Source organism: Hippichthys cyanospilos, chromosome 7 (assembly GCF_059441005.1).
Source record: "Hippichthys cyanospilos isolate Australia breed blue-spotted pipefish chromosome 7, RoL_Hcya_1.0, whole genome shotgun sequence".
Classification (NCBI taxonomy): domain Eukaryota; kingdom Metazoa; phylum Chordata; class Actinopteri; order Syngnathiformes; family Syngnathidae; genus Hippichthys; species Hippichthys cyanospilos.
This window is the reverse complement of record NC_142375.1, coordinates 21,293,924-21,315,865: the sequence shown is the minus strand read 5'-3', so window position 1 is coordinate 21,315,865 and position 21,942 is coordinate 21,293,924. Positions and strand designations below refer to the sequence as shown.

The 21,942-nt window shown below is 40.0% G+C and overlaps 2 protein-coding genes across 3 annotated transcripts in view; both read left to right on the top strand.

Annotated features, from left to right (window-relative positions):
* Nucleotides 1–416: 416 nt before the first annotated feature.
* trmo (tRNA methyltransferase O) lies at nucleotides 417–4,721 on the top strand. The gene is made up of 6 exons (XM_088420215.1): nucleotides 417–587; nucleotides 1,042–1,178; nucleotides 1,361–1,535; nucleotides 2,387–2,544; nucleotides 2,701–3,180; nucleotides 4,344–4,721. The coding sequence occupies exons 1-6, from the start codon at nucleotides 490–492 to the stop codon at nucleotides 4,583–4,585; spliced, it is 1,290 nt and encodes a 429-aa protein (XP_088276341.1). The 5' UTR covers nucleotides 417–489; the 3' UTR covers nucleotides 4,586–4,721.
* A 266-nt stretch (nucleotides 4,722–4,987) lies between these two features.
* spag5 (sperm associated antigen 5) overlaps nucleotides 4,988–21,942 on the top strand; it is an 18,284-nt gene continuing 1,329 nt past the window's right edge. Inside the window, exons 1-22 of one of the 2 annotated variants that reach the window (XM_088420213.1) lie at nucleotides 4,988–5,212; nucleotides 5,496–5,561; nucleotides 5,652–5,765; nucleotides 6,010–8,912; nucleotides 10,394–10,589; nucleotides 10,672–10,788; nucleotides 12,058–12,150; nucleotides 12,369–12,503; nucleotides 12,578–12,697; nucleotides 13,890–13,982; nucleotides 14,181–14,315; nucleotides 15,295–15,388; nucleotides 15,475–15,622; nucleotides 16,089–16,139; nucleotides 16,241–16,415; nucleotides 16,775–16,896; nucleotides 17,572–17,740; nucleotides 17,825–17,903; nucleotides 18,852–19,086; nucleotides 20,036–20,168; nucleotides 20,490–20,570; nucleotides 21,452–21,592. In XM_088420213.1, the coding sequence (XP_088276339.1) occupies nucleotides 5,535–5,561; nucleotides 5,652–5,765; nucleotides 6,010–8,912; nucleotides 10,394–10,589; nucleotides 10,672–10,788; nucleotides 12,058–12,150; nucleotides 12,369–12,503; nucleotides 12,578–12,697; nucleotides 13,890–13,982; nucleotides 14,181–14,315; nucleotides 15,295–15,388; nucleotides 15,475–15,622; nucleotides 16,089–16,139; nucleotides 16,241–16,415; nucleotides 16,775–16,896; nucleotides 17,572–17,740; nucleotides 17,825–17,903; nucleotides 18,852–19,086; nucleotides 20,036–20,168; nucleotides 20,490–20,570; nucleotides 21,452–21,592 (5,361 nt within the window). In that variant the 5' untranslated portion in view covers nucleotides 4,988–5,212; nucleotides 5,496–5,534. Of the gene's footprint in view, nucleotides 5,213–5,430; nucleotides 5,562–5,651; nucleotides 5,766–6,009; nucleotides 8,913–10,393; nucleotides 10,590–10,671; nucleotides 10,789–12,057; nucleotides 12,151–12,368; nucleotides 12,504–12,577; nucleotides 12,698–13,889; nucleotides 13,983–14,180; nucleotides 14,316–15,294; nucleotides 15,389–15,474; nucleotides 15,623–16,088; nucleotides 16,140–16,240; nucleotides 16,416–16,774; nucleotides 16,897–17,571; nucleotides 17,741–17,824; nucleotides 17,904–18,851; nucleotides 19,087–20,035; nucleotides 20,169–20,489; nucleotides 20,571–21,451; nucleotides 21,593–21,942 lie in introns of those variants that run through there. The other variant, XM_088420214.1, reaches the window with a different exon arrangement.

Sequence of the window (21,942 nt, the reverse complement as noted above, 5' to 3'; positions counted from 1 at the left end):
ATTATCTTGTCAGCTTTATTAAAAAGCAAAATAACATCTTGATCTTAAAATTACAGTTTTGTTGTTGTTGTTTTTGTTGCCCTGAAATAAAATACTGTACTGTGTTGTCGTTAAAGAAGGGAAAGGAGCAGAAAACTGCTGCATTCTGCTGGTTAAAAACTGCAACTGCGTGTTGTGCATCCGATTTTCGCTTTAATGACACAATTTTAAGGAAATGTATCATTGATATATATATATATATATATATATATATATATATATATATATATATATATATATATATATATATATATATATATATATATATATATATATATATATATCAGACATTACCAGACATACCTTGGAACTGCAGTTTCTTTATGACCGCTTGGGGGCAGCAGCGTTCCACGCTCTGTTTTGCGATGCCATTTTGAACTCGAGGAAGTCCGTACGTCTACATTGCATCGTAGTCATTAGCTAATACAACGATTGTTTTGAACAAATTAGATGTCCAAAATGGTTCCTGTCTGTGACTGTTGCCGCCAACATGTCGATAAATTGCAACAGCAAGTGTTTGTGATGCGAAAAGAAATCAAGAATCTTCGGTAGGCTGCTTTCATACATTTTTTGGGTTTCGTAAGCGTTTTACTCTCATTCAAAATAATTCGCGTGGCTTCTAAACATTCATTTTTGTAGCTCTGCTCAGGTAAATATTATGTCCCGTTATAAATTACATCGAAAGAGATTGATGAATAATTCTGTATTTAAGAATATCTTCTAAGTTGCCTTTAAGTATTTAATATAAGTTGGTGTACTCAATTTCAAAATGGTGGTAAATTGTGCCGCAGTCGCAAAACAACTTTGAAAAATAATGCATATTTTACAAAATATTGAACAAACGTGCAACTACACTTTTAAACATAACCTCTCTCTCTCTATCTATCTATCTAGTTTACTAAAATTAATGATGGACTACAAATTGCAGTTACTTTGCCACCCTAAGAACGTAACTTGGTCATAAATCCACGGACCTTCTTTTAATTTGCTTTTCATCAAAAGGCAGGTGCTGGAAACTGCAACCAGAACTCATCGCAAGCATATGTTTAATATTGAGTCTGCAGTGTCCAAAGTTGGTTTGTGGGAACCTATGAAAAGCCAGCCGCCATCAACTTCACCCCAGACAGCTTTGGAGCATGGTAATGTAAAATGTTATTTAGTATATATGGTGTTTTTCGCTCATTTACATTTGTTTTCTGTTTGGAATGGTGTTGTGCTATTTAGTAGGAAGACAGCAGAATTAGAACTTGCGTCCTTTGGAGATCCGAGTACCGAAAGGTTTTGACATTTGCTGAATGCAAATGTGCAATTGGCGTTGCAGGAAAAATCCAAACGGCGCCGATTGGTTACATCCATTCTTGTTTCTCCGAGAAGAACGGGACCCCCAGGCAGCCCACCGTGTGCGGACCCTCAAGGGCGGAACTGCGACTGCAGCGCAGCGTCTTCAATAACCCTGAGCATGCCCTGGTAGGGCTCGAACAGTTTTCTCATATTTGGTAGGTGTGTGTGTGTGTGTGTGTGTATATTATATATATTTTTTTTTATATATTTCTTTATATATATATTTTTTATATATATAAAAATATATATAGAAAAAATATATATATTTATATATATATATATATATATATATATATATATATATATATATATATATATATATATATATATATTGGTTTTTTTTTTTGTTTTTTTTTTTCCTTAGCCTAGCACTGGTGGATCAGTAGAACCTTTGAGGGTTGTTCATATTGAAAATTTAGGGCTGTCACTATTGAATATTTTTTAAATCGATTATACTGATGATTATTCCATCGATTCATAAGATCAAATTTTATGTACATTCAAAATGTACGACAAAACTTTTTTTCCTCATTTAGAATTTATTGACCAATTATTGTTGTCTATATTGTAAGATTTAGTAGAAAAACAACCACCATCAACCTTTTTGTTTTCTTTATTTTTAACAGTTGTTTCCTTTGGCATCTTTATTGAAACTAAAATACATGGGAACAAATTTCATCGAACTTTTGGTGATGTGGCCAAGAAAAAGTAGGGAAATTAATGGAACTTTTGGGTTTGGATGACTTCATTTATTCCAGTTTCTCAGAACTGAAGTTTTAATGTTGTAAACTGACGCGAAGGCTAGTTTTAGTCCTGGGATTCCAAAATCAAACGTTTTACTAATTCATTAAAGTGTAGCCATGACAGAGAGTGTTGCCCCCCCCCCCCCTCTGCTGTCGTCCCGCCTCCTCTTGCGACGCTATCAAATAAAGACGCACTGGCTAAAGTTGGTGCTTTAACGCTCCTGAACTGAAGTCTCATAAGAATTTTTTTCTTTTCACGACAGGGTTATCTTTCTGTTCCACAAAAACGGCCACTTGAGTCACAAAGCCAAAGTGAAGCCCCCTCGGCTGAACGGCGAGAGGGTCGGCCTTTACTCGACCCGCAGTCCGCACCGGCCCAACGCTTTGGGCTTGACTCTTGCAAAGCTGGACAGAATTGCGGGTGCGTATCCAACCTTCAAGGAGACATCAAGTATTCTCCTTTTTTCTGGATAAAGTCCCTCAGTTTTCATGTTCCTTAGCCTGGCGAGAGGGTAGGAAAATCCTGGCGGGCTGCAGCGGTAAAGCTATGAATAACTCTGCTTTTTTTTTTTTTTAGGTGATACAGTCCATCTGTCAGACATTGACATGATCGCAGGCACCCCTGTGCTGGATATTAAACCCTACATCCCTGACTATGACTCCCCCTCCAGTAGGAAGACCATAGACTTGGAGCCTTGTCTGTCAAACACAGATCCCGCCCCTTTGGCGCCTAGCGAACCAACACAACCACCAGTCAACAAAAAAGGAAGTCTTCATTTTGATGATAGTTCAAACCCTGCGGATGCTCTCACCATGCTGGAGGAGGTGAAAGCCTATCTGAGCAAACGTGACCTGAGTTCTGACTGCAGGATCAGTCCAGAGCAGAGATCCAAAGACCTCCCGGAGTCCCAGCAGGATCGGCATCCGTGTTACACAGAGGCGGCCTGCGGTACCATCGCGGGCTGGATCAGGGAGCCGCCAGTCGCCGGCCTGGAGGTTCGCTTCACTCCTCATGCGCAGAGGGAGTTGACGGAATTTCTTCCCTCCGGTCACTCAGGTAATCAAGGGAATCCTGTTCACCAGATTGGCAACAATCCTGCCAGGCGTTTTTAGCTTCATTCTTAGTTTGTTGGGTCTTTCACTGTGTAAATATATTCAAACAAAATATTGAAAACTGGATTAGTTGAGCAGTTAGTCAACAAATCAGTTTTTTACAGTGCGTAAGTTGATTTAATTTGCGGAAATTAGTCAGTTAGCTGGATTGTTGTCTATTTAGTTTATTAGGATGGTTCTGTCACTTAATAAGGTCATAGCTTGATTTTTTTTAGCTTGCTGGTTAGTCAGTTGATATATGAGTTGGTTGGTTGGTCTATTGATCAGTTAGAATGTTAATAGTTAGTTAGTTGGTCCCTTGAACTGGCAGGAGGTCAATCCGTTGGATGGTTAGTCAGTTGGTTTTTCGCTTGTTGGCCAAACACTTGGTTAATCATTTGGTCAGGAAGTTAGCAAATTTATCAGTTGCTTGCTTGCTCTGTCTTCAATTCGTTAGATAGGTGGTTTGTTGGTGGTGTGTAAATTAGTTTTTAATTTGTTAGCTATACATTAGTTTGCTTAGTTTGTTCAGCATGTTATTTTTCTGCTAAATTATTGGTTAGTTGGTCAGATATTTAGCCAATTGATTAGTGAATTGTTTATTTGGTTGGTCTTCAGACTTAGTTAGTTAGTTAGTTAGTTAGTTAGTTAGTTAGTTGATTGATCAGACATTTGTTGGTCAGTTCCTTCAGTGTGTTAGTTATTCACCCAGTTAGTCGGTCAGGTTTATAGACAATTGGTAAGTGAGTTTATTTGCTTGTTTGTGTGGTCATTAGTCAATATGTGAGTTAGTTACTTACTTACTTTGTTTTTTGGTTGGTTGGTGGGTTATTTGTAGAGTCGGTGTTTAGGTAGATTGTTATAGATTAGACTGTTTTGCTAGTCTATTCGTTAGTTGGTCACAGTTAGCCAAGTCGGTAACTTAGTTGCTTGGTTTGACATTAGTTTGTGGGTTGGCTGTCAGGCATTTACTTTTGGTCTGCTAGCTAGTTTTGACCATGGAGCGTGCAAAGATTCAGCAGCATTGTCAACTCAACCAAACTGTAGCACTTGATGAAAACTGGCTTTGAAATGTGTAGAATAATTCAACATAGAAAGGTTGTAATTCAAATTTTCTATGATTTTCAGGTCCCCCTGATAGCCAGCTTCCGAGGTTCAGGTTTTTGCGAAGTTCAGAGGAGGCTGTCGCCGCCATCCGAGGGGTGCTTTCTGCAGACCCGAGGTCGGTGTACAGAAGAACGCGATGCAAAGACAAGCTTTTTTTCTTCACCCTGGACACCGCTGACATAACTTGCTGGTTTGGACCAGGCTTTGCCGAGGTGCTGCGGGTTCAGCCTGTTCAGTACCCCGTTGGCTCCATTGTAGCATGAGCCTCTTGGTAGCTGCCGTTTTGTTTGGGTATTGCATTCTTGGCAAATGATGTTAAGAAAATTGTTATATCATGATCTTGCTGAAGAAGTACTGGGCACTTTACTCTATTCAGTAAAAACAATGACTCAGTGATGATTGTGTGTTTGTCTCAGTCTTGGACCAAAGAATTTAATACTCTTCAGAATCACTGGTGTGCTGGTGCCTATCCCAGCCAACTTAAAATTCAGCCTCAAGTTCTCAACTTTTTACCGACCAATCACAGTTAAATTAAGGGTAAGCAATGCAATAAAAATGATAACACTGTATTTTGATTCAAAAATGCTTGAAAACCAGTAAAATAATCAGAAATGTGAATGTTGTATGAAATAATTGAACTGACTGGCCGTAAATTACATTTTTTAAAAGCTTTTTTTTAATGTTCGTCTTTTTTTATATCTGGTTTATAATCCCTTCGCTAAGTATTGATTACTGCACGAAAAGCCTCAGAAAACCCTGGACGCAATATCCCTCCGTCCTGTTGGTGGCAGCATAATATACGCCGAGCCTAAGAAGAAGAAGAAATGGACCAATAGCAACGCAGCATTTCTGTTTTGAATGAGACGCGCTTGTTGACTGTTTCAACGAAGGTTTGACGCTTTTCCCCTACTATATATATTTAAAACCACGACGTGAAACATTTACTTAGCATGATTTCATTTTTTAGTAGTTGTACACTTGCTAATCAAAACGCTAAACTAATTTCGATCGGACAGCTTTAGTGATACGGTAGGAACAATTTGCCGATTTAGATTGCGAGTAAGCATATCAGACCACTGTCTCCATTGTTAAGTTTTTTTTTTTTTTTTTTTTTTTGTCTTTTAAGACTTTGGAAAAGTTGTCAAGGGAGATTGCTATTTTGTTTCGTTAAAGGAAGCAAGACCAACTTGCTGATTTGACAACAGTTCAGCGATGTCGAATGAAAGCGTGGAAAGCTCGGTAAGATACGATAGTTGCATGGTTTTACGATGGTCAAACTTACGAATGCTTTTATAACAATCACATGTTTTAATTTGGTTCCTAATCAAGCTTTCCAAGAAATGTGTCCAGCGCCCTCCCCTGAGAAGTGTAGAGAATGAAAAGCATCGTCTTTCAACCCCACTCAGGCGCAAGTCCAAATCACTAAGTCAGAGCAAAGAAAAGGTACAATGTTTGTTTGAATTGTTTACATTTTTAAGTTTACAAATGCTCTCTCTGTACATTTGTTAATTCTACGATTGCAAAATGCAGCAAAAATTCCACGTTTTTTTTTAAATCTGAAAAGAAAATTTAACTGAAAGAGAGAAACTCAAACTACGGCACTGACCAAGCAAATTTTGAAAAAATATTTTGCTAAAAATATTTGTGTGAGCTTCTGCTACTCTAATGCGGCCATCTTTGCCAACAGGATGATGTTTTCCTCGGCCCTCTTGCTCATCCGCCAGCCAATATGACACAAACCATCAAAATGGCTGCTCATGGGCTCACCGATATACCTTTAAAACCCATCATCAGCTCGAGTGGTGAGGCTATAATTTCAGACCAGCCTTTACTGCGCGCAGAAGATCATCTAATTTTACCTCAGGACCAATCGGTTGGCTTCACTCATGAAGAACAGGAAATGGTTCCTCGTGAGACCTGCAGCGTACATGTGGAACATCCATACGGCCACCCTGAGCAAACAGATGCTGTTTTTGTTGAGGTTATTCCAGCCAACACTATTACGATGGATCCCACTTGGGAGTCTTTTGGCTGTGACAGCAGAGAGGTGGAAGTTTTGGATACCTCCAGGCAACCAGTTGAAACCGTTCTTATAACTGATGCCGACCAAATAGATCAACCCAACCAAAGTCAATGTGAAGATGCCTCTGGTGAATTCTGCAATGTGATACTCAAGTCCTTCAACTGCACTGGGGGTGAGGTGGAAATTCTCAACGAGACCAAAATGATAGATGAGATGGTTCCTCTTCCAGTAGAGCAAGCAGGATTCGGTCATTCAGAGCTGAGTTTTTTACCTGCGTTTGTGCAGCTTTGCAGTGATCACTTTGAACATCCGTACTGTCGTTTTGAGACCAATGAGGACAGCTGTGGACAAGAGGATGCCTTTGTGGCGTTTCCAGACACGCAAGCTGAGAGCTCCCAGTTCCTCCTTAACAATGAAGCTCGCACACAGGATCACATTCAAAAGAGCCAAAATGATGACGTCGTGGTGACAATTATGCCAGCGTCAGACAAGACTCCCGGTTCCGATTCTGTAAAAGTCAAAGAGGAAGTTGATGGTGAAATTCCAGTGTTTTCCAAAACCTCAAATGAAACATATCCGTTTTCAGAAGATCAAACTGAAGGCTCCCAGTTCCTCTGCAACGACGAATCTCGTACACAGGATCACATTCAAAAGAGTCATAACAATGTCTTGTTGACGCTTACGCCAGCATCAGACAAGACTCCCAGTTCCAATATCGTCAAAGAGGAATTCGACGGTGAAATTCCAGTGTTCACTAAAATGTCAAACGAGAAGTTTTCTTTTCCAGAAGAGCAAGCTGAAGACATCGAATCTCACGCACAGGATCACATTCGAAAGAGCCTTAATGATGACATCGTGGTGACTCTTCCGCCAACTTTAGACAAGACTCCTAGTTCCGATGGGGAAATTCCAGTGTTCACTAAAATGTCAAACGAGAAGTTTTCTTTTCCAGAAGAGCAAGCTGAAGACATCGAATTTCACGCACAGGATCACATTCAAAAGAGCCTTAATGATGACATCGTGGTGACTCTTCCGCCAACTTTAGAGAAGACTCCTAGTTCCGATTCTGTAAAAGTCAAAGAGGAAGTTGACGGTGAAATTCCAGTGTTTCCCAAAATCTCAAATGAAACGTATCCTTTTTCAGAAGATCAAACTGAAGGCTCCCAGTTCCTCTGCAACGACGAATCTCGTACACAGGATCACATTCAAAAGAGTGAAAACGATGTCTTGTTGACGCTTACGCCAGCATCAGACAAGACTCCCAGTTCCGATACCGTTAAAGTCAAAGAGGAATTGTACGGTGAAATTCCAGTGTTCACTAAAATGTTAAACGAGAAGTTTCCTTTTCCAGAAGAGCAAGCTGAAGACCTCGAATCTTACGCACAGGATCACATTCGAAAGAGCCTTAATGATGACATCATGGTGACTCTTCCGCCAACTTTAGACAAGACTCCTAGTTCTGATGGGGAAATTCCAGTGTTCACTAAAATGTCAAACGAGAAGTTTTCGTTTCCAGAAGAGCAAGCTGAAGACATCGAATCTCACACACAGGATCACATTCAAAAGAGCCTTAATGATGACATCGTGGTGACTCTTCCGCCAACTTTAGACAAGACTCCTAGTTCCGATGGGGAAATTCCAGTGTTCACTAAAACGTTAAATGAAATTGATCCTTTTCCAGCAGAACAAATTGCAAGCCAACAACAGTGTGACGAGCATCAGAAGAATCCCCTGGATCCTCTCATTGAGATCAAAATGGAAAATTGCCATCAAATTGCCAGTATTCCAGAGGAACAAATTACATTCACACCGTTCCCGACCCAGAACCACAGTCTCGCAATGGATCCAATTATCGACACTCTCGCGCCAGCAATGAACAACCCGCCGACTCCTGATTCAGGTCATTTGAAAGCCCAAGAGAAGCAAGATGATGAAATTCCCATTGTCGCCAAAAAAATGGCAGAAGATGCTGTTCAATTTCCAGGAGCCCAATCTCTCACACTGGATCCAAATCAAAGGAACCAACTTAACGACATCATCTGTTGTCTCACACCAACATCTGTAGCGTCGGCTCTGCAGCTGCTCACTCCGATTCGAAGGGCGTCCATGTCCCTCGTGAGGGCTCGCATGGATCACGCCGATGACCGCCAGAAGAAGCTGCTTCCACCCGATAGTCCAGAGGATGACATTTTGTGGGCGGACAACCTGGAAAGCCCAATGCCTCATCCCATTTTAAACTCCACCACCCTTTCTAACAAGCCACAGCCGGAGGATCCACCGGCGGAGGACTTGAGGTCACGGGCGCCAGACGCGCCTTTCGTTCCGGACGTTCCGCTCCAGCAGCAGCTACGGCAAATGGCGGAGTTTCTCATCCTGGCGTCGGGAAAAATGAATTTCGCGGCAGCAGCTGCTGAACCCCCGGCAAAGTCTCGCAGCGTCTGCGTGGGTGTCACCCCACTGAAGATGTTCGATCGAAGCCTCAATACGTCCAGAGAGTTTGAGAGGAAAGGGGACATCTCCAAGGCGGATGCTTGTACCTTCACGGATCCTCTTCCTCTTCTCTGGAAGTAAGTGCAGAAAAATCTTAAATACTCGAATTTTAGGGGGATTTTAAATTTATTTTTTGTTCTCTTAAAGGGGAAGTCTCTTAAAGGGTAACTCTTGTGGCATTATGTTACAAATTATGGAAATTCCTTTGATTTTTTTTTTTTATGATCAAAAGAATCATTTGGAGAAAACCCTCGAAAGCTGAAATTTCCAGCAAATGGTTAAAACGTAAAATTTCAAAATGCAGTGATTCTGACATTTCTATGTGCTTGCAGCTGGACGTGTGAGATTTTGTGTACAAAATTAATCATGGTCCAAATTTTGGACCATGTCAAACCACTCTAATTACAATTTATGAGTTGCATTTAAATAGTATTTATCACATTGATTTTCCTGCAATTTTTGCAACATTCCGTTGAGCGGCGGTTAAACTCTATCAGCAAGCAGAAAATTCTTTGTTGACTTGTGTTTCACTTCAAGACAGTAGGTGGCGGTAAAGACCAGTTAATGGCTGTGTCTTAAAGTGTCATCATCACGTCACAGACTGCAAAGACAGAGCATACAATTTTTCAATTTTTTGTGGGTGTTAATAAATTGAACCTACATATGTATGGATAGAACTGATGCCACTGAACAATTTGATTGGTAAAAGAAAAAAAAATATTAATGAATGACCTTAATAAGCATGCCTTTAAAAGCATTTACAAAATTAGAAATTCAATGTGTATAGTTTACCACGGTTACTATTGTCTGAACATGGCTGATGAATTCAGTAAATAATGATATAAAAATGACTAAATCAATGAATTACATATTAAAGTACTAAATTCTTTAATTACTTTAAGCAATTAAGTACCGAGGCAAGTGATTACTTTCAGTTAAATGCACTGAAATAATCAATTACTTTTAACATTTAAGTACCAAACTAATCAGTTACGTTAGTAGTTAATTACCTACTAAAGCACCTAAATTAATTGTTCATTTTAATATATGCAGTACTATAATACTTAATTTAGTGCCAGTAACTCTTACACATTCCTTTAGCCAAACACTTGATTAAAAAAAGATGAAAATAAATACCTGAAACACTTGATTAAAAAAAGATGAAAAATAATATAATACTTAATTTAGTGCCAGTAACTCTTACACATTCCTTTAGCCAAACGCTTGATTAAAAAAAGATGAAAATAAATACCTGAAACACTTGATTAAAAAAAGATGAAAAATAATATAATACTTAATTTAGTGCCAGTAACTCGTTCACATTCCTTTAGCCAAACACTTGATTAAAAAAAGATACAAATAAATACCTGAAACACTTGATTAAAAAAAGATGAAAATAAATACCTGGGATTGAATATCTGGACTCTTAAATAAAAATAAAAAAAATCATAAAAATCCACATGTTTTTATGTGCAATAAGCAAGCAGTTTTCAGTGCGAACCAAAACTTCAAGAGCGGGTTTTTATCCAGTATTAAGACATTTGCTATCGGCGTGCAGCTGTCCTCCCGGCAGCCTGGATTGCGTACCCAGAGCGGAGCTGGAGCAGAGGCTGATGTCCAGCATGATCATGGTGGAGGCCTTGGCGCAGCAGCTGGCCGCGGCCCGAGCCTCGCCCGGCGGCCCCTTAACGGTCCCTCCGCCCTCCGAACTGCGGAACAAGTTGGTGCAGACGGACCACACCGAGCTCAGCCAGGTCAATGACTCGACGCACAAATCTATAAAATAATACAATTAAAAATAAGCCTCATTTTTGCGTGTGTGTGTTTTCCCCCCAGACCACAATGTACAGGGACTTGTATGTGGAAGCTTTGAGCAGGATGGGCCATTTGGAGCAAAATGGAAGCTTTCTACAGGAGCTTGTTGAGAATATGCAAGGGATGCGTGCCGCCATGGTAAGACTCGGGGTTCCCTCTCTTTGTAGGATGTGGGAGGCCTTTTAGGAAGGGTTGATTAAATAGCAAACTGACCTCTAACTAGGGCTGCAAAATGTCCAAAAAGAGGCGTTTTACTCACATTGAAATGGAACAGAGTGGTTCTCACATGGGGGTACTTGAAGGAACTCCAGGGGGATGCTCCAGATTTGAAATAAACATGCAATAATCCTTTCAAAATAATGATTGAATTAATAAAATGTTTCAGGACAATATAGGTTCATAAAACAAATGTTATGTTCGGGAACGTATTCAAATCCCTTATTTGTAAAAACCTGATTGTCCCCCATACTCGAATGGTTCGATCCAACTTGTCCGTGTCACTTCTCGTTACCTGTAAAGTAAATATTTTATTTTTGTAAACAGGTCTCTACTATGATCCAAAAGAGAAGAGCAAATATTTTTGTGGCGCCAAATGCTCGTTTATAATTATTTCTTTTTGTGAACAGGTCTGACATTTTATTTTTCTTGCAGACAAATATTTATTAATGCTTAAGTTAATCATTTATTTTTGTGAACTCTCCTGTAATCGCAAAAAAGGACACTTTAGGTTGAATATTTTTATATGGACAAATATTTATTTATAATTATTTCTTTTTGAGAAGCAGTCTGACACTTTATGTTGATTATTTTTTGCGGACAAATATTTATTAATATTTAAGAGTATTCTTATTTTTGAACAGAACTCTACTGTAATCCCAAAAATATGACGCTTTATGTTGAATATTTTTCTGTGGGCAAATATTTATATATAATTATTTTTTTTTGAGAACAGGTCTGACAATATATGTTGATTTTTTTTTTTTTTTTGACAATCATTTATTAATAATTAACTTGTTTTTTTTTTTGATCATATATCTCTTGTATGATTCAAAAGAGGATACTTTACTTTTACTTTTTTTATTTTTTTTTGTGGACCAATACAAATGAAGTTTGAAGGTTTCTAATATTTAATAAATAAAACACTGATGGCACGTTTTAAGTCTATTTTTATTTATTTTTAACCTGGGGGGTACTCCCTTAAAACATATTTCACAGGGGGGTACATCACTGGAAAAAATGCCCCCGGAAAAGTAGAAAATTGCTACTCTAATTAAGTCAATAATTCACAAAATGCTCAGCAAAAAAAAAAAAAAAAATACATATGGTATTTATACAGTAGATATATTTTTTTGAGCTATGCAATAAATAAAATATGGCTAAAAAAAAATTCTAAATCCAACCAAACAGACATCTTTGAACAACGACACCAGTGCAGCGCTCTCCCACATGAAGCAAATGGAGACGCTTGTTCAAGAGGATCATCAAAGTCTTGTTTCTCACGTAAGCTTTTTTCATAAATCTCTCATTGACTTAGTAACAGAGGCAACACAATTTTTGTTCAGTTATATTTATACTTCTTTAAAAGATGGACTTCTCAAGAAAATATCTTCCGGTACTTTTCAACCTTTCCAATTCTTTTGTTTTGTTCAAGGTACTCCAACTTTTTCCATTTTTTTTTTTTCCCCAAATGTACAATTGAATATATTTTCCACTTTCAGTACGGGGACATGAAGTCGTTATGCACGAAATTCAAGGAAACGCAGAAGCGAATGACTCGGAAGATCCAAGAAGCATTCCAGCAAAGAGACCAGATGAAGACTCGGGTGGAAGAAGCCCAAGCGTCCACGGAAGCTGTAAGCCTTAAAGATAATAGTGCCCGCTTGTAACTGATGGCGGCCATTTTACTCGCTTGCTTGTGCGTGTCCAGGTCTTCGGCGGCATGGAGCAGCTGAGGACTCACTGCGCCGGCGAAATTTCGGCACTGCAGAGGAACTTGGGCTCTCAGCAGGAACTCTTGGCTGCCCTCAACGTCGCCTTCCCCGAGCAGGTGCAAGGAACACAAGGGAGCAGCTAGGGCTGCACGATTATGTCCAAAATAATAATCCGGATTATTTTGGTCCATATTGAAATCACAATTATTATTCACGATTATTCATCACGCATGGTCAAACATGTCTATTTATTGCCCTTTTTTAAAACCAGCGGTATACTTACAAATAAGGATAATAAACTAAAATAAATAAAGCAAATAATTAAATTCACCCAAAACGTGGCAAAAACTTGGCACACTTAGAACCAAGCACATTATTTACTTTGCATTGATTTTTTATCAATTATTGATTGATTTTTTTTAATTCAACATATATAGAACAAGCACATTAAAATAAAATGTGAGAACAAACAAAAAAACGCAAAAAAGAAGCAAATAAAAGAAGAGTCAGCATATATTCCGTTCAATGAAATTTTTTGGAATCGGGTTTTTCAAAATGGGTCTCATTTGACAGATAGCATTGTAAATATTAGGAATCAGGTGAGAAACTCAATGCCATTTCACACTGGTAAATAAAATATATTGGGGTTAGAAAAGCAAAGACTTTTGTCATACAAACATGTGGGACACATTGCCATCTAAGGCTTTTAAAGTGAAATTGAAAGCTGAAATTATGGGAGGGCGCAGTTAAGGCAACTTCAGCGTCTTCCAAGCCTTTTTTTTTTTTTTTTTTAACAGACTCATTTCCCTGTGTGCGTGCTCGCCAGGAGTTGTTTACAATATTTAGGTCACGGTAGTCTTTTTCTGCCAAATCAGGTTTTTGTACCGGTGAACTTGCATAAGCAATGGTTCGTCCGCCATGTTTAAAGAAATTCCGGAAGGTACGTGTTGCGGAAAATTTGCCGAAAAGGACGTCATTTCGAGTGGAGCCGGCCGACGCGTCGTGCATCAACCAAGCCTTGCTGTCACCCTTCTAGCCGCCGCTGCAGGATTTGCTCGCTTGCTACTTCAGTCTTAACCTTGCGTTTGCCCCCTGGTGGTAGGATGACAAAGTGCTTCATTTGACATGCACATAAACCAGATTTTGACATGTTAGTATCGCCAAGGATCATCTTAATTCATTCGGGCAGCCAATTTAGTAATCGCGATTCAAATTCGATGAATTGTGCAACCGCAAGGAGCAACTCACGATCGCATATTGATGCGAAGACGTCCCTTTAAAATGTTGTTTGTCTTCTTCATCACGCAGGTCGCTCTAAACAAGAACATCAGCGAAACCGTCAACTCCGCTTCGGCTCTGCTTTGCCAAACTATCGAGGATCAGTCCAACTTGACCAAAGAAGTGGGTTGAACACATTCAAAAGTCATTCAGGAAATGTATTCTTTATTTGTCTTGAATAGACTGTTTGCTGGCCCCATAGTACCGTAATTCCCCAAGCATAGGACGCTCCAACATTGGCAATAACAACATTAAAACACAGATAACAACACAAACCATCAGTAGCGAAATTGATGATTGAATGATTGGCGGTTATTGCAGTTGTCCATGGTCAGGAACCTCGTGCATCGGACCGCTCCCTTGCTGGTGAAGTTGAACGAGAAGGCAACCGCCGCCCTGAGAGAAAGAGACGAGCACGTGTCAGCGCGAGACCGAGCTCAGGAGGAGCGGGAGCAGGTATCGGGCCCTTTAACTTATTATATATGTGGATTTTTAGACAGATTTCCATCGCTACTTGGCACTTAATCTTAACACTTTTTAAAAAAACATTTTTTCCTTTACAAAAAAAGCTATATTGCGGAGAGACGTACCGTGAATGTTCCCTGCATGTCAAACAGATGACTGTAAATGCACATGCAACAGGCACTCCTCGGACCTCGACCGACTGCAGCACACATTTACTTCAATTCTTAAATCTAATACAGCAACTGTTCTGTTATCCCTTCTCGTTTCCATCCCTTGGCTGTAGACAAGTCGTTGTTGGAGTTGCCCTCATTGGTCAATAGTGGCACCGAGGGTCATTCGTGTCATTTGGAAGTGCCCGTGAGCTGATTGACGGATTGCCTGGCAAGTTAGTTGAAGACAGTACTTGGAGCTGTCTCCGTGTGAAGATCACACGCGAGCGCGGCTGAAGGAGCGCTGTTGTCATAAATCGGCATTTCAAGCGTAAAATCTGCCTGTTGTCATGTTTGGTCAGCTACAGGCCCCATTCCATTTCGACGTCTGAGGATCGTTACTTTCCGTGTTTCTCGACTACAGTCAAGGGACGGAAATGGGAAAGGATAACAGCACAGTTACTGTATAAGTTTGAATTATGTAGTATTTAGATAAATGTCTGTCCTGAAGTAATCTTTGCCTCAAATATGTAAAGTATGAATACTTTAAAAAAAAAATCTGGTACCCACATACACATGCATGAGAATTCACGCAGGGGCTTGTGGTGGTGTTCTACTGCGCAGATTTCAATTTTCACCGCGGGCTTTCGGCGACCATTGACTGGGGAAAAATGAGAGTATTGTTAAAGTACTTTGTGTATATATAGTATACGTATGTATGAGTGTGTATGTACTATATATGTATGTAAAAATACATTTATATCATGTTTAAAGCACATTCATTGAAACCAATTCCTAATTTCCGATTCCCTTCCATACAGCTTAAAGAGGAACTTCGGCAATCCACTTTAAATCTCCAAGCTGCCGAAGAACAGATTTGTGATTTAAATCTTCAAGTGACAATCTTGACCTCAGGTAAACACAATAGATGGTGCAGTGTAATAGGGAAAACCGCTTGGGTACGTTTTTTTTTTTTTTTTTAACCCCTTACCCGCTCCCAGAGATGGGCGTGCTGCGTGAGAAGCTGAAGGAGCGCGAAGAAGAGCGAGCTGAGCTGGAAAGGACAGTCACGGAAATGTCGGCCACTTTATCTTCCACAAAGGCGGCCCACACCTTCCTGGAGCACACACTGGCGGAGGAGACGTCTAAGTAAGCCCTACCTCTATAGCCCCTTTCACACCAAACAGTCCAGGAAGTCATTGAGTTCCTGGTCGTGGGGGTTCCACACATCCACCTATCAATTTTCTTCCATTATTTCAAAATATTAAACTGTGAACAGTGAAAAAGAATCAATGGTGGCTTCTGTTACCTAAACAACACACCCCCAAGTTCAACCAACCAATCAGCGTTACTTAGCATAACACGGCCCTCTCGAGCTACCCGGGTGGACCCTCATCGCAAATTGCGGTGGAGAAAAAGATTTTTTGTGTCTTTACTGACAGCGGGCAAATCGGGTTCAGTCCTGTGCCTTTTTTTTTAACGCTTGACAAAACCATCTCGCGGACCCCATTAAACCTCACTGCGGGCCCACGGGCCGTACGTGTGACATTTTGACGCTTTTATAATTGGCTAAAGCAAACAAGTGCAAGAGTCATCACTATTGTTGCTGTTTCAGGTTGGAGGAGGCGCAAAGAGAAGCAAGCAAAGCCAAGGAAACAGCAGACCAGTAAGTTTTGTCCCCCAATTTTTCCCATTCACACGAACTTCGGTGAAACTGGGACCGTCTTTGCAGTTCACGTTGAAATGTCCGCTATCTGTTGCGCTCAGGTTGATGTCATCACTGTGCCAGGCGGAAGAGAGGGCGGATGAGCTCAGTCGTAATCTGGCAGAGAAAGAGGAGGATCTAAATGGACTGCGGGAGCTCTCGCTGTCGCAGAGCTCACAGATCCAGCAACTGAGGGACGTCTGCACGCAGCTCAGAGGCGTGGTGGAGATCAACGAGGTGGGCTTGACTTGCTTATGTCGCAATATATATATATATGTGTGTGTGTGTGTGTGTGTGTGTGTGTGTGTATATATAATTATATATATATATATATATATATATATATATATATATATATATATATACATACATATATATGTGTGTGTGTATGTACGTATGTATATATGTGTGTGTGTGTGTGTGTGTGTGTAATTTGTATAAGTATATATTCATTGCACGATAACCTCTCAACTAAGTCATATTGCAAATCATAATACAGCTGCGGTTTTTACATTATGTTGTTTTGTGTTTGCACATGAGAACAGAAAAAGTGCATTGAGATAGTTGGCGTTTCTTGTACTTGGTTTGGGTTGCAGTTCCTGCAGGCGGAGAACGAGGTGGCCAGGGAGCAACTTGCCGAAAGCGAGAACATGTTCAGGGTTCTTCATGAGAGGAACCTCCAGTGTGAAGACCTGAAAACTGAACTCTGCCAACTACAGTGAGTCTTCTGTTTACACCTCACTCCTAGAATTCCCATAATGTCACAGTAAATCGTTTGTCGCGTGTTCCATCCCTAAATGACCTTCAATTCAAACAATGCAAAATAATTAACCAAGCATTAGCTAGATGAGCTAAAGAAATGCAATCCACAACTTTACATCTCTTAGCACAGTGGTTCTCAACATTTTTCAGTGATGTACCCCCTGTGAAATATGTTTTCAGCCAAGTACCCCTTAATCAGTGCAAAAAAAATTTCGGGAGGGGAAAAAAGTCGTAAAACATGCCATCAGCGTCTGATTGATGAAACTTCACACCTTTTCGTCCTTCATTTGTATTGCTCCACAAAAAACTAATCGACCTTAAGTCTCCTCTTTTGGGTCATAGAAGAAATGTGTTATCAAAAAGAAACAAGTTCATTATTAATACATATTTCCCACAAAAGATAAACAATTTAAACAGAAATAAATATTTTTTCACTGAAAAATATTCAACAATATGTGTCCTGTTTTGAGAGATCTCTTTACAAAAACAAATCATTAACTTACAGTAATTATTAATAAATATTTGTCCCCCCCATATTATTGTATGAACATTTTGGACTTGTGTTTTCCATTAAAAAGAAAAGATATAAAAACAACGATTTAAACAATGGCAATCGAATGATCGCGCGCAGGCAAGAGAGAAGAAGAGTGCAGGAGGAGCTGGAGGCCGCACGGACGCGGGCTAGCGCAGTTCAGCTGAAGCAAGCCGAGGAGCTCGCTCAGGCCGTCACGGATATTACCTTGCTGCACCACACGCTGCGAGGAGTGACCAACGCGTTACACGACGTGCTCGGCGATGAGGTGAAAGGAAATGATTTCTTTTACGCTTGACCCTTGCCATCTTTGCGTTGTGACGCTAACGATTAGCGCACTTTGTTTTTCCAGAAACCAGAACCGGAGAACGCGCAACCTGTCATGTTGGCACCAACTGAGGAGAATGAGGAAGAAACCAACACACTGCACGGTAACTTCTATTATTGAGAGTTCTTGACATTATTGAATCTATAAACACATTGCAAGATTTAAGAGCACAATAGAAAGGATGGTGTTGACATGTTCAAATCATGGCCACAATAATAATCACGATTATTTTGGTCAATACTGAAAACGCGATTATTCATCACGTTTGGTCAGACATGTCTATGTATTGCCCTGTTTTTAATTAAGCAGTATATAAACAAGGCTTCAAGTCTTGATACTTACAAATAATAATAATAATATACAAATGAATAAAGTAAATAATAACTAAAACAAATTCACCCCATAAGACATGGCAAGAATTTGGCGCCTACTTAAAAGCAAGCACATTATTTACTTTTAAGCAAATTTGGATCAATTAGAAGTCAAAATGTCATTTTCGGTCATTTCAAAACAAATTTACTGAATTTTCTTGCCAATCGGGTTCTTCAAAATGGGTCTCAATTGACAGCTAGCACTATATATATATATTAGGAATCAAGTGGGAAACTCAACGCCATTTCACACTGGTAAATAATATATTTGGGTGAGAAAGCAGTTTTTGTCATGCAAACATGTGCAAAAAAATGCCCCCTAGTGGTTGGATGACAAAGTGCTTGAGTTGACATACTTTCGGTAGCCGGCTTTGTAAATGTTAATATCGCAGAGGATCAACTTCATTAATCGTGGCAGCCAATATGGTGATCGCGATTTAAATTCGATTAATTGGTGGCTGTTCAGGGTGAGAAATCAACATTGTAGCGTGGTTACAATCTCCAAAAACTTTTCATGATAGAGCCAATTTAAGACAAGGGTTAAAAAAAAATAGTTATTCATCATTGTGGCAAAGGGATAGAGATTAATCTGTCGTTTTTGTTTGTTTGTTTTTCGGGGGGGGATTCCAAGAGATTTGTCACATGTATAGAGACCATGATTTGATGCTTTGTCTCCTAAGAGTCCACAGACGCGCCAAGAGACGGAATCTTCAGCAAGCAAAGCGCCTTCACGCCTGTCATTACGAAAAAGAAGCAGGCTGAGACCTGTGACCTTGACAACATGGAAATGGAGGAGCAGAGCGGCTTGCCAGAAGTGCTGGCCCACCTGAGCAATATGGTCGCCGAACACGTCAGCACCCTCAAGTCGGTGCAGCGGCACAAAGACGCTCGGGCAGAAGAACTGCAACGCACTGTGTAAGTAGACTCAAGTCCCACAACTTGATTTGCTTTTGCATTGGAGAGAAAATCAACAATTCATCCGTTGCTCTTTTTTTAAACAACGCAAAATTTCAGTTTGAGTTGACTGTTCAATGCTTTTCACTTTTCTACAATAAGACTAGAGCTGTCAAAATTCATTTTGACAACTAATCGACTAGCACATTGATCTGCCGCTATTTTAATAATCAAGTCATCGTTTAGAGCCGCCGATTAGCTCACTTTAATTACATCAACAAAAGCCCAAAAGGGAACAGAGCACACAAACGGTTTCTCTTCATCTCTCAAGTTGTCGCGCAAATTGTTCGTTGGCGTTTTTAGACCGCTTAAGAATATTGATTTCACTTCCATGGTGATGGCCAATTGTTGACTGCACCTCGAAACATCGTAAGCCGAGACCGTCGTAACACGAGGACCCCCTGTATTAGGGTGAGAGAAGCAGATGCTTTTGTCATGTAAACGTGGGAAAGCGTTGCCCCCTGGTGGTAGCCTGACAAAGTGCTCGATTTGACATGAACGGTAGCCCACTTTTTAAATGTGAATATCGCCGAGGATCATCTTAATTAATCGTGACAGCTAATACTGTGATTGTGATGAAAATTCAATCAGTAATTGTGCAGTTCTAGTACCCGACCATCTGCGAATATTGTTGCGTATTTAAATTCTAGGCAGTATAAAGTAGCAAAATAGATTCAGAAAAAGTGTTTCGTAAATGAAAAACAGGAAACGGCCTTTCTGGCAGTTTGTGAAACTTTTCAAACAGGATCCCCTCATTTTAAAAAGTTAAAAAGAATGTACCGCATTCATTTTTTAATTCGATTTTATTCGAGATCTCGACATTCAGCCATCGACTGAAGAGTACAAAATACAAATCCACAAATATGAAAACGGTTGTTCATGACTGCACCGTTCCTCCTTTTTCTTCTAGCTATTCCCTGGAGATGGCGCTGCAGGACGCAAAGAGCAAGCACAGGGAAGAGACGTCAGACCTGACTCGTCAGCTGAGCCGCATGCACGAGCAAGCGGAGCGAGGAGAGCAGGCGCTCAGGCAGCAAGCTCAGGTTGGAAACGTTTTTTTCGTTGCTTTTCTCCTTACGCTTGCCTTCGTGCGACCTCCTTTACTTATAGTACTGTATTGGAAACATTACATGAACCTTCAGCGTAACATTTTGTTGCTTCGTGACCGCAAAAATTAATTTAATTTAATTTTTCCCCAAAAATGTATTTGGCAAAAAATATTTTCGGGACAAGGAGTTACCTATATTTACCAAAACGAAAAAGGTTTTTTCCGAACAAAATTGCAACGCAGAACACTTTGGGAAATGAAGATGATGTTCTCCAACAACTCTTAGCATGGAAAATGATTTGTTTCCTCCTGACAGGATTCCAAGATGATAACAAAGCTGATGAACGATGTCACCGAGGCCCATGCCCTGATGTGCAAGCACAGGAGCGATTATCACGTAAGAACCCCGAAACTATCGCTTAAGTCGCGTATTGTAATACGAAGTTCACTTTCCGAGATATCGCGTATCGGTTTTATTTTCGAAATATTTTGTGCATTAAATCAGTCTGCTCTGGAACGGCTTTTGTATCATGATTTTTTGTCATTATATGAATCATCTTATACATGTAAATCATTCCGAGCGCTTCAAAAACACCACATTAAATGTTACAATACATCACCTTCCGAGTGAGGCGATGCGCCATAGGAAAAGTGGCGGCAGAAGAGGGCAAACGGCAGAAAATTAAAACGTTTTTTGTTACGAAGCTAACAATTGCTTCATTTCAGGCTTTGTAGTCATACGCAGGCTCCTGAATGCGTTCTCGAGAAGCGCAATAATCTACTACGACGATACTCTACTACCTTCCAATGAGTACCAAAACGATCAGTAGAATCTCAAGTTGCGTTTAAAACCAATGGGAATTGATGACGCCACAAAATAAGCCCTGTGTGCAAGGCAGTTTGAGGAGAACAGAAAATAAGAGCAATTACCTGAAGAGGGAGGCAAAACAACATAAACAAAGCCAACCCCAGTTTTTGGACAAGAAACTGTCTTCTTTGCAGCATGCGAGTGTGCAATGACAGTTTCTGATGCCGTAAAGCGGGAAAAATGCAGTAAAAACGTACTATTCCACTTTGTAAGGTGAAAAAAAAACGTAAGCCGGTGCTGCATTGTATTTGAGTTCAAGGGCATGCTTGCAATTAAAAAAATATGTGGACATGCTTTTATTGAAAAATAATGTTCAATGTGTGCCCATAGATGTCAATGATGCGTGGCTACTGAAAAAGAATAATTCGAATTTGTCTAGTCACACGCACGATGTACTTTTCTTTTAACAGGAGATACGGCGGGAGACGACGGAACTACGTCGCAATCTTCACAAGAGTGAAGCAGAAGTTCAAATCCTGCGTGGCGAGCTGAGCAAAGCGAGCCGGCAGCCGGACGACGTCGTGGAAGAGAAGCTCCAAATGTTGAAAGAGGTACGCTCGTCTTTCTTCTTCAGAGTTCCTAATAACCGTAGCTCACCAATTATAAGACACTGTTTTGTTTTGTTTTTTTCAAACAAATCAAATCTTTATGTCAATGTTTAAAATCTGAATCGACTATTATATTTTTGTTTTCAGCCTTAATTTGGAATAGAAAAAAATGTGAGCCCTGGTGACATGAATTTTTGCAATATGTTGAATTTGGTGCAGTCTGCCTCGTGCAGTTTATTTACGAGCCAACAGGGGGCAAGCCGCCGGTACAGCAAATGTATTTTATCTGTTCAATGTGTCATTTCATGGAAGGGAAAAGAATGAACGGATGAAAAAGAATTGTGCAGATGTGA